Raw genomic sequence first — 10,746 nt, 5'->3', positions numbered from 1 at the left:
CATATTGCAAACTAGTTTCTTGCCCTTGTGTTAGCGGTGTGCTTTCAAGGAGGTTTTCAAACAAGGGGGTGGGGAGCAATCTCGCCCCCACCTCCTGCAGCCTAAACGTGCGGAACACCACCTCCTCCTCCTCCTCGCACATTGTTCACAACGAGCTCGATCCTTTTCCTTTCCAAACCCCTCCCCCTTCCCCCCTAACCTGCCTCCAAGTAAAGCGCACTGGGAGTTGTGTGCGTCGGGGGCACATCCTGGCCACTAGCCGCTGACCCAGTCCTCCGCTAGAGGGCGCCACAGCCTCTCTCCCTCCTCCTCCTCCTCCTTGTCCCCGGAGCCATTGAGCGAATGGACTGGGCTCCGGAGCGCACGTTTCCTGCAAGGGGGAAGAAGCCGCGGCGGAGCACGCTCTGACCGTTGCAGTCCGGCGCCGGCGGGGTGCGAGTGGGCTGGAGCCGGGGAGGCGTCGCCGTGGGCCCGGCGGACTGGCGAGCCCCGCAGCCCTGGCCTCCGCCCTCCTCCTGCCTCCTCCTCGCAGCATCTCTCCAGCCCAGGAGAAGCAGCAGCAGCGTCGCCGCCGCCGGCGCGCTCCTTGCCTTTCCTGCATCCTCGGGCTCGCTGCCGCCCTCCTCCGCCTCCTCCCCTGCCTCGTTGCTGTGGGTTTCTGGTTGCATCGGGAACAAAGGAAAGGCTTCCCCCCCTCGCCCTCCCTCCCTCCTTCTTCCCTCCCCCCCTCCTTTCCTCCCGTCCCTCTGGACTCCCGACGGGCGTAGCAGCCGCAGCAGCCGCCGTGGGCGCCCCGATCGCCCCTTCCCAGCATGAAGGAGATGCCTCGGCTGCTGCCGTCGAGGCCCCGCCGACAGGGAGGGCTCCTGCTGCCGCTCTTGCTGCTCCTGCTCCTGGACGGCCACGTCGCCCGGGTAAGTGACATCTCTGACGCCCCCTCGACGGCACCCGGCCCTGCTTCCTTCCCCACAGGACGCGCACCCCCCTCCCCTGAATGCTTCCAGGTTTACGTCGTTGCCTTCCTCCTCCTCCCCGCGGCTCGACGCCTTGCCTCTATCCTGGGCCTGCCGTGCCAAGTTCCCTTGACAGGGGGCTTCTTCGCCTTTCTGCCTCCACCCCCCCCCCGGCCTTTCCTCCCGGGGGACCCTTAGGCGCAACCCGCACGCCCCGCCCCACCCTCCCTGGCTGCCCCTAGGTGGGGGAGAGGAAGGAGCAGCTGCGGATTTTTGCATTCGTGGGGAAACAAGTGGCTCCCTGGGTGGGCGTGTTGGCTCAAGGAGGCGGCCTCCCTCTCTCCGCTTGGGTCGCATCTTGTGCGTTTTCTCCCCCCACTTCCTCGCTTAGCTCGACCTTTAGGCAGTTTTGGCTCAGCCACGAGTCCCCTCGCTCGGTGGCGCTTGCTTCCAGGTAAAACGTGCGCATTGCTGCCAGAGCGCAGGCGAGTTTCTTTGGCATTTAAGGCCCAGTCGATTGTGTTCAGCGGGGCATATTTCTCTGGAAAAGCACGCCTTTAGCACCGCAGCCTTGCTTGAAAGTAAGAGCAGCGGCGCTTTACTCATAGGTAAACGCGCGTAAGGACTGCAGCCTTATAGTGTCTCTCCCCCCCTTTCTTGGATTTATTTTGTGAATGGGGCCTCCAGTGTCTTCTCTCTGGGACATGTTAGTGTTGCAGCCTTGTTTGGGAATAAGCCCCCTTAGTCCATGGAAGGGGGGCGGGGTCAGCCTCCCACATAACTGGCCAGGATCGCAGCTGGAGTTGCAAAGGGCTTTGTTGGGGGGTGGGGAGAGAGGTGGGACCCCCGTCTCCCGTTAATCTTCACGGTGATTGCAAAGCTTCCCTCAGAGGAATCGTTCAGCCACGTCAGATGGCGGTAATAAATAAAGGCACTTCTCGCTCTTCCTGGTCCCAGATTTCCATTCTTTGGGGGGGGGGGGGCTTCCAGGCACTTGGGGCGGGGTGGGTGAAAGCCATATCTAGATGTCATTTGAAGGTCAGCTGGGAAGTAGGGTTACAAATAAAGAGGGCATTCTCTTTTCTCCTTTGCAATTTCGTTGTTCCTTATTTTGGGTGCGTTTTTTCCATGGGGTGGGTGAAGGTTTATCCCCCCCCCTCTCTCCCGTCTGACTTGCTGGGACTGCTACGAAATGTTGGGAGGAGGCCGGTTTCTGTGGGAGTTGCTGTCCCTGCCTTTCCTCTCTAAGCTGATTCGCTGCCATTCTGTTCTCTGTGTGGGAGGGAGTCTGGCTGGCTAGTCCTATTTGTGTGTGTGCGCGCTCACGTGTGCCAAGGGATGTGCCCCTGTGGACTGCATATCAATGCCCTGGACCAGTTCTCTTGCCATTGCTTTCCTCTTGCCATTGCTTTCCCCCTCAATTGTCAAGCCTCCTGCCTGAAGAAAATGCTGGCTGTCATTCCAGCAAATGATGGAGATGATGCTTGCTGATTGCTTAAAAGGGAAGGAGCGGGGTGAGGTTGGCCCATTGAGATTCTCTGCACGCAGTTTGGCCTCTGTGGCGCTCAAGCTCTTGCTAGTTTCTCTTTACCCGCAGGGCCTTGTCATTATTGCCTGTGGCACAAGCCGGGTCCCTTGCGTGGGTGGGGGGAAGGTTGCTTAAGGCAGCCTGCCTACAACCTGGCCACCCTCTTGTGAGGACTACAGCTCCCATCATCCCTGACCATTGGCCATGCCAGCTGTGGCTGAAGGGTCAGAGTCCCAACAGCACCAGCTGGGGGAAGTTTAAGGCAGCTTACATACCTTGTTTCCTCCAACTTACCATGTAATATGGAATATTATAGGGGAAAGGTTATATTGCCAAGAGGGTTGAGGATCTGGTTGGTTTGTAGGATGGTTGGTGTTCTTCCTGCCCTGCCCCCTGCCACTCATAGAATCATACAATTGTAGAGTTGGAAGGGACCTCAGGAGTCATCTAGTCCAACCCCCTGCAATGCAGGAATCTCAGCTAAAGCATCCATGACAGATGGCCATCCAACCTCTGCTTGGAAACTTCCAAGGAAGGAGAGTCCACAACCTCCCGAGGGAGACTGTTCCACTGTCAAACAGCTCTTATTATGGGGATCAGCGAAGATGATGCTTGGAATTTCCATGCGCTGCAGGCTTGGTAGCAAGAGGTGATGGTCCAAAGTAAAAAAAAATAAGACATTAATGCTCTAGAGACAAAGGCAATGGGGCATCTTCATAGGTACACAAGAAGAGCCTGCTGGATCAGGCCAGTGGTCCACCTGGTCCAGCATCCTGTTCTCATACTGCCCTTGGGAAACCTGCAAGTGAAATTTAAGCACAAGAGGAATCTCCCCTTCTGTGGTTTGCAGCAACTGGTGTTCAGAAGAATGACTGCCTCCAATAGTGGAGAAAGAACATAGATATCATAGCTAATAGCCTTCAGCAGACTTCTCCATGAATTTGTCTAATCCTCTTTGAAGGCATCTGGGTTGGCATCCATCACTGCCTTCTGTGGGAAGGAGTTCCATTGTATGTATTGAACAGAGAAATTCATTTCTTTTATCTGTCCTGAGTCTTCCAATACAGTGGTACCTCGGGTTACATACGCTTCAGGTTACAGACTCCGCTAACCCAGAAATATTACCTCGGGTTAAGAACTTTGCTTCAGGATGAGAACAGAAATCGTGCTCCGGCAGTGCGGCAGCAGCAGGAGGCCCCATTAGCTAAAGTGATGCTTCAGGTTAAGAACAGTTTCAGGTTAAGAACGGACCTCCGGAACGAATTAAGTACTTAACCCGAGGTACCACTGTATTCAGCTTCCTTGGATGGCCCACAAGGAAAGAGACATGCGCACCATATATCTGAAGCACATTTAAGGTGCGTCCTTCCCATCACTCAAAGAGAATCCTGCAAACAGAGCTACAATTCCTAGCACCCTTAAACTACAGTTCCCAAGTGATTTAAATGCATGGTGTGTACACTGCCCATAACTCTGGCTGAGCCCATACTTCATATGAACAAGGTCCCTGGTGCAATCCCTGACACCTCTAGCTGCAAGGAACAGGTAGCAGGTGTTGGAAATGACCCTTTACCTGAGACCCTGGAGAGTCACTGCCTATCAGAGGAGGTGTTACTGAGATAGATGGACACATAGATTGACGATAACTTCCTTTGCCCCTGTGCCATGCCATCTGTTTTGGGCCAAGGTGGAGGGTCAATGCCCTTTGTGGATGGCATCATGCTGCACACTTGAGTTCAGCTAGATGCTTCAAAAGGTAGGGGTATCTCTAGCGGCAGACGCCCAAGTGTCTCATCCCTAATGTCTACTTGAGCACTGCTGTTTAAAAGCCTGATTTATGCATTGTATTAAAATGTCGATGAGGTCACTCTGCAAAGCACTCTTACTTCCTTTAGCAAAAGTCAATGATGGGAAATGCCTAGATCATTTGTTTAAAAAAAGGAAAAAGAAAAGGTCACTCTCCATATTTGGCTGCTGCATTTTCTGTGTGCAAGAACAAGCATATGAACATAAGGAAAGCCTGCTGGATTAGGCCCATCTAGACCAGCGTTCTGTTCCCATAGGGGCCAACCAGAAGCCTGTGGGAAATTCCTAGGCAGGACCCTGAGCACAAGACCATTCCCGTGGGTTCCAGCTGTGGAGGCCAAGCAAAGCCATCATGGCTCGAAGCCATCAATAGCCCTCTACTCTATGATTTTGTCCAATCCTCTTTGAAAACCATCTTGGTTGGTGGCCATCACTGCCTCCTGTGGCAATGAGTTCCATAGTTTAACCATGTGTTGTGTAAAGAAGTGCTTTCATTTTATCGGTCCTGAATCTTCCAGTTGCTTTGCCATTGATTGGGGCCATTCCCAATTCACGGGAGAGTCCGTGCATCTTTCTGTCCTTCCCAAATCCAGTTCCTGGGTTGGGGTGGAGGCCGTGTCTCTCCCATGCATTGTTAATCCCTAAACCATATCCAGGGTCCTGTTCCCTTTTTGTTCTCTAATGCCACCTTCCCAGGCCTGCTGCCTTCCAGCTTGTATCACCCTGGACCTTTAGCCATCCTGTCTGGGGCTGATGGGAGTTATGGTCCTGTGGTCCTCCATGTTTTGTTGGACTCCCAACTCCCATCATCCCTCACCCTGCTGGCTCAGGCTGTTGGGAGCTGTTGGAAGGCCATAACTTCTCCCTCACAGCTGTAGTGAGACAAAGAAATAGTCGGCTTCCAATATTCTGTCATAAATCCATATGTTACCTGCCAGTAACTGAAATAATAACCAGATGAGGTACTTCCTTTGGGTGAAGGCAACGATTCTGGGCTTGATGTTCTAGCCCCAGAGGCTTGTGGGAAAGCATCTTTCGTGAGGAGCTGTCCATTCACAGGAAAGGAAAAGTCCCCAAACTCAGACTTGCCGACACTATGAAGTCTGCGCTTGGCTTTAGAAAGAAGCAATGCACTCTAGGAACGGCTGCAATAGCTGTGGGGCCCCTGATAATGCAGCTTTCTGAGCCTGGATGACAGGAAAGCAGGGAGTTACTGGGAACAAAATCAGCCGAGCAGCTGGAAATACATAAAATATTTTTAGAGCAGAAATAACTTGTTTACCTCAGTGGTGGGACCAGTGTCTAAAAATTCCGCTGGATACACAACCCACTTCAGTCAAGTGCAGTTTAAAAACAAAAACTCAAGTATCGATAGGGTTTAACTTGCCCTGTTTGTTGACTGTCGATTACCTCCCAAATCCACCCCAAAAATCCACTTGTCCCTTGAGATATTTGCCCAAACACCCACAAATTAAAGCTTCTAATAATCTATTGATTGGAGGGGAGGGGGAGGGAATCTGTCTTGCAGTCACTTCCCAAAGCTTCTAACAAATGTCTCCACACACACCCTTCCCCACCCTGTGTGCATGAGAACAAAACATTGTAGGTGGCATAGAGAAGCAATGAGAAACATTGACAGCTGGAGACTGATACCAAGGGAGTCCAGCTTGAGTTAATGGGAGGACCGCTCTCCCCCCGCCCCCCGCAGGGGCCGGCAGCTGTGAAGGGACTTGGTGCTGGCAAAGAGGTGGCTTTTCAAGCACTGCTGACAGCTGTGGAAAGTGGCTGGAGTTGTTTTATTCCTACCAGAGGGATGGAGATAAATTGTCTGCTGCACTGGGGTGGGGGGAAGTGGGTGAATTTTGTTTTCTTTCAGACTCTAATTTTTCTCAGTCTTAAATTCAGTTCCACACAATTCCACATCACTTGGTGATTTATTTATTTTTTAAAGTCCTTGTGAAAATTCACCAGTATTTCAGGGCAAATTTCACCAAATAAGATACATTTCCCTAAATATAATGCCCCTTTGTATGTTATTTTCATTGATATAAATAATAATAATAATAATAATAATAATAATAATAATAATAATAATTTATACCCCACCCATCTGGCTGGGTTTCCCCAGCCACTCTGGGTAGCTCTCAACAGAATATTAAAAAAATGATAAAACATCAAACATTAAAAACTTCCCTAAACAGGGCTGCTTTCAGATGTCTTCTAAAAGTCAGATACAGTGGTACCTCGGGTTACAGACGCTTCAGGTTATTGAAGTTACAGACTCCGCTAACCCAGAAATAGTACCTTGGGTTAAGAACTTTGCTTCAGAATGAGAACAGAAATTGTGTGGCAGTGGCACGGCAGCAGTGGGAGGCTCCATTAGCTAAAGTGGTAGCTCCGGTTAAGAACAGTCCTCCAGAATGAATTAAGTTCTTAACCCGAGATACCACTGTAGTTGTTTATTATTTCCCTGACATCTGATGGGATGGCACTCCACAGGGCAGGCGTCACTACCGAGAAGGCCTTCTGCCTGGTTCCCTGTAACCTCACTTCTCACAGTGAGGGAACCGCCAGAAGGCCCTCGGCGCTGGACCTCAGTATCCGGGCTGAATGATGGTGGTGGAGAATTTGAATTGTGCTTGGAAATGTACTGGGAGCCAATGTACGTCTTTATGCACACTCTACCTTCGTATATGTTTTTCTGGACACATTACTTAGCTGAAGAACTGCATGGCGGGATTTGGAGAACTGTTACTTTCAAGAACGGGCTGTGTTTTTTTGGTTTTGGTTCAGGTGAAGATAAAGGAGGCTGGTTTTTCTATGTGAATCAAAGTTCTCCTTAGGAGCAAGTGGTGTGTTTGTGGAGGGAGTGGGGGAGGAAAGGAACGAGAGCGCCAAGTTAAACTGTGGAACTCTCTCGCTCAGGATGCAGTAATGGCCCCCAGCCTGGAGGCCTTAAAATAGGATTAGACAAATTCATGGGGAAGAAAACTATTCATGGCTACTAGCCATTATGGCTCTGCTCTGCTGTTTCTATGGTTGGAGAGAGTAATGCTACTGAATACCCGTTGCTGAAGGGGAGAGTGCTTGGGTCTTGTTTGCAGGTTTCCCACAGGCAGTCTGGTTGGCCACTGTAAGAACAGGATGCTGGACTAGATGGGTCATTGGCCTGATCCAGCAGCCTCTTCTTACATCCTTTTAGAGATGCAGAAACTACCCCTTGAACAGCACATCCTGTACTCTTGGGGAGGTTCTCTCGTGCCCTGACAGTTCTGTAACTCTGGGCTGGTGGGATGCCAAAGTATCTCCTTTGCTTGTGCTCCACTTCTCCAAGCTATGGCTCATTTTCTTATTGGGAAAGAGAAAAGTGTGTGTGTGGACACTGTAGTCATTAGAGAAAGAGTGAAGAACACCGGTGGAGTTTGAGGCTTTCAGAATACAAAAATAAAATAAAATAAAAATAAAAGAAAATGACCAAGGGGAGGAATTGTGTCCAAAACAGCCCAGTGAGGACTAAGGGTGCAGCTAACACCCGATAAATATGGACTTTTAAAGAGGCTTAACATTGTCTGGTATTTTGTCATAGACATCCAATTGAAAAATAAATCTAAAACCAAATGGGCTACCCAATTATTTTTTTTAATGATCATCTCAAACGAGATAAGATGTAACTTTAAATTTTTTCCTAATGAGGCTGGTAAGCCAAATATCGAATCTGCAATTAGATGTCTAATTTTATTTTCAGGAGCAAATCTCTGCTTTATATGTGGCATTTCTCTTATAATAGATATCTAACTAGCTCTTGCTCGCTTCCTTCTTGTGCTAGTATTTAACGTACTGAGCAAAATATTGTATTTCTCCATCCAACCATGGGCAATGTTGTTAAGCTAATAGCAGGGGTTAAACATTTTGCCTGGAGGTAAGTCGAAAACAAATTAAGTCTAGCTGCATACATTTTAAGCTGGAGTTGATTACTACCCCGCTTTCTGTCTGAGGTACATCAGGACTGGCTTTCTTGAGGCCAGGAATTTACTTCCTTCTCCAGTCTACTGGGTTCCAAAAATTAGCTGGGTGCAAGCAATGACTTGGAGCCTGATCTCCATTGTCAGGAGAATCAAGTAGATCAGTTATTGCGGGACTGGACTGCTTTAGATCATGGCTCAATCTTTTACCCATGGTTAATAGATTTTGAGTGGGCTGTGCTCTCTCATTTTCTGCAGCAGTAAGATTTTCACTCTGTTACCTTTTAAGCCTTAGAGTTCAGGACTGTATCTTCTCAGTACTACTCATCGTTACCATGTCAACTTGTGTTGAAACGTCTTTTCCATTTTTGAGTAAGGGGGGCTGCGATGGGCAGGTGTGGCTCTGTCTGCATTTGGCCATCACACTAAACCAGGGGTCTGCAACCTGCAGCTTCGGAGCCGCATGTGGCTCTTTTACACCTTTGCCGCGGCTCCGGAGTGGATACTAGCGAGGGGAGGAGGCGCATTGTGCGCCCCGACACTCCCCACTGTGGCGGGTGCTGTACTGGCTGTGACGTCGCATGGGGGCGGTGCGTGCGTTAATTGAAATTGAAAGCCTCCTCTTCCATTTTAGATCAACCATAGTTTAGTACATTGTCTGTTCCCTTAAACTGTGTTTAACTGTGGTTAGAGAAAACAAGTCATGTTCATAACCCATGTTTTGAAACTGGCTTGTTTCTGCTAGCCACTAGTTAGCTACACTTCACCCTGGTTGGCACAATATGGCAAGCTGCAGTTAATCAAAAACAAAAGTGAAAGCTTCCGAACTTCTCCTTGTGCTTCTGCTGAAGAAGGGAGGGGCACATGAGTCCAAGGCTTGCTGTAAGTACAGTGGTACCTCGGGTTAAGAACTTAATTAGTTCTGGAGGTCTGTTCTTAACCTGAAACTGTTCTTAACCTGAGGTACCACTTTAGCTAATGGGGCCTCCCACTGCTGCTGCATGATTTCTGTTCTCATCCTGAAACAAAGTTCTTAAGCCAAGGTACTATTTCTGGGTTAGCGGAGTCTGTAACCTGAAGCATCTGTAACCTGAAGCATCTGTAACCCGAGGTACCACTGTAGTTCTTCTTATAAACCACAGAGCTTAGCACATCAACCTTTTCTTTTTGGCCCGTGGGCACATTTGCAAACCATAGAAAGTGTTGCAGGCTCCCACCCCCACAACCAAACATTCGCCACAACCAGTAGCCACACTATTGGGTACACTGGAATGCTTCTTTCAAGTTTGCTTCAGCACCCGGGTGCATATGCCTAAATACCTTTGTGCCCGTGGGCTCTGTGTTAGTGACCCCTGGCTTAGCATTGCCTTCATACCATCCTTAACCTTGGTTAAGACCAACAAGGGAAGAGAGGGGAAGTTTAACTGTACAATTTCAGCACTGTACATAGCATATATTATATATACGGATTCCCGACATCTAACCCTATACCCTGTTGTACAGTAACTAATGTGGAATATGGATTTAATAAAGAGAGAGAAAGAGGGGTGAGGGGTTTGCCCTAGAAAGTGGTAAGGAGTACATAGATCGCTCTTGCTCTCTTAACTATAGTTAAGCCAGAAAACAAGCACCTTGCGGAAGAAGAGCTCTCACCCAGCTGTTTTCCTGCAGGCTTTGTGTTGTGTGAGCAGGGAATCTTTTTATGACGGAATTCAAACACAGGTAATACCCCAGCCTGAACTGCTACTGTCCAGCAAGACACTGTCATGCAGCACAGCCAGTGTTAGAAACTGATATATGAAAGCTAGGAGCTAAATGGCACCTTAAGCCTAGGTTATGGGCGCAACAAAGGAATGTCTAGGCACACTTTTTTATATATGTAACAAGAATATAAAGCTGAAATTGGATGAACTGCAGCTCAAATATTATGTTCATTTTTCACATGGTCTCGTCCTTCCCCTGCCCACCCCCTAATAATCTTAAGAAGCTCTCTTCTCTATTCTTCAGAGATTAGCTGAAAGTGGGGAGGCAGAAAAAGGTCCTTCTTTCCTTCCACTCTGCAGTTTTAATCTGAAAATTTAGGCCCAGTACTGCGCCCAGAGCTCAGAAACTGCTTGTACTAATGAAATTCCCTGTTGCAAAATGCACCTAGAACAATGGGAGTTTTGAACACTAAGTACAGTGGTACCTCGGGTTAAGAACTTAATTTGTTCCAGAGGTCCATTCTTAACCTGAAACTGTTCACTTTAGCTAATGGGGCCTCCTGCTGCCACGCAATTTCTGTTCTCATCCTGAAGCAAAGTTCTTAACCTGAGGTAATATTTCTGGGTTAGTGGAGCCTGTCACCTGAAGCGTATGTAACCTGAAGTACCACTGTACACCTCTCAGCATCGAATAAGAGAATCATTATATTTTATAGTTGAAAGGGACCCCGGGGGTCATCTAGTTCAACCCCCTGTAATGCAGGAATATCTAGGTGGCCTGTATGGGGATTCAA

The 10,746-nt window shown here is 49.0% G+C and overlaps 1 protein-coding gene across 1 annotated transcript in view; it reads left to right on the top strand.

Annotated features, from left to right (window-relative positions):
* The first annotated feature begins 317 nt into the window (after positions 1–317).
* Positions 318–10,746, top strand: part of SDC3 (syndecan 3) — a 119,014-nt gene continuing 108,585 nt past the window's right edge. Inside the window, exon 1 of the mRNA XM_028742799.2 lies at positions 318–914. Within this exon, the coding sequence (XP_028598632.2) occupies positions 813–914 (102 nt within the window). The 5' untranslated portion in view covers positions 318–812. The remainder of the gene's footprint in view (positions 915–10,746) is intronic.

Source organism: Podarcis muralis, chromosome 7 (assembly GCF_964188315.1).
Source record: "Podarcis muralis chromosome 7, rPodMur119.hap1.1, whole genome shotgun sequence".
Taxonomy (NCBI): domain Eukaryota; kingdom Metazoa; phylum Chordata; class Lepidosauria; order Squamata; family Lacertidae; genus Podarcis; species Podarcis muralis.
Note: the sequence above shows the minus strand (reverse complement) of the source record. Positions and strands in the feature narration are given on the sequence as shown.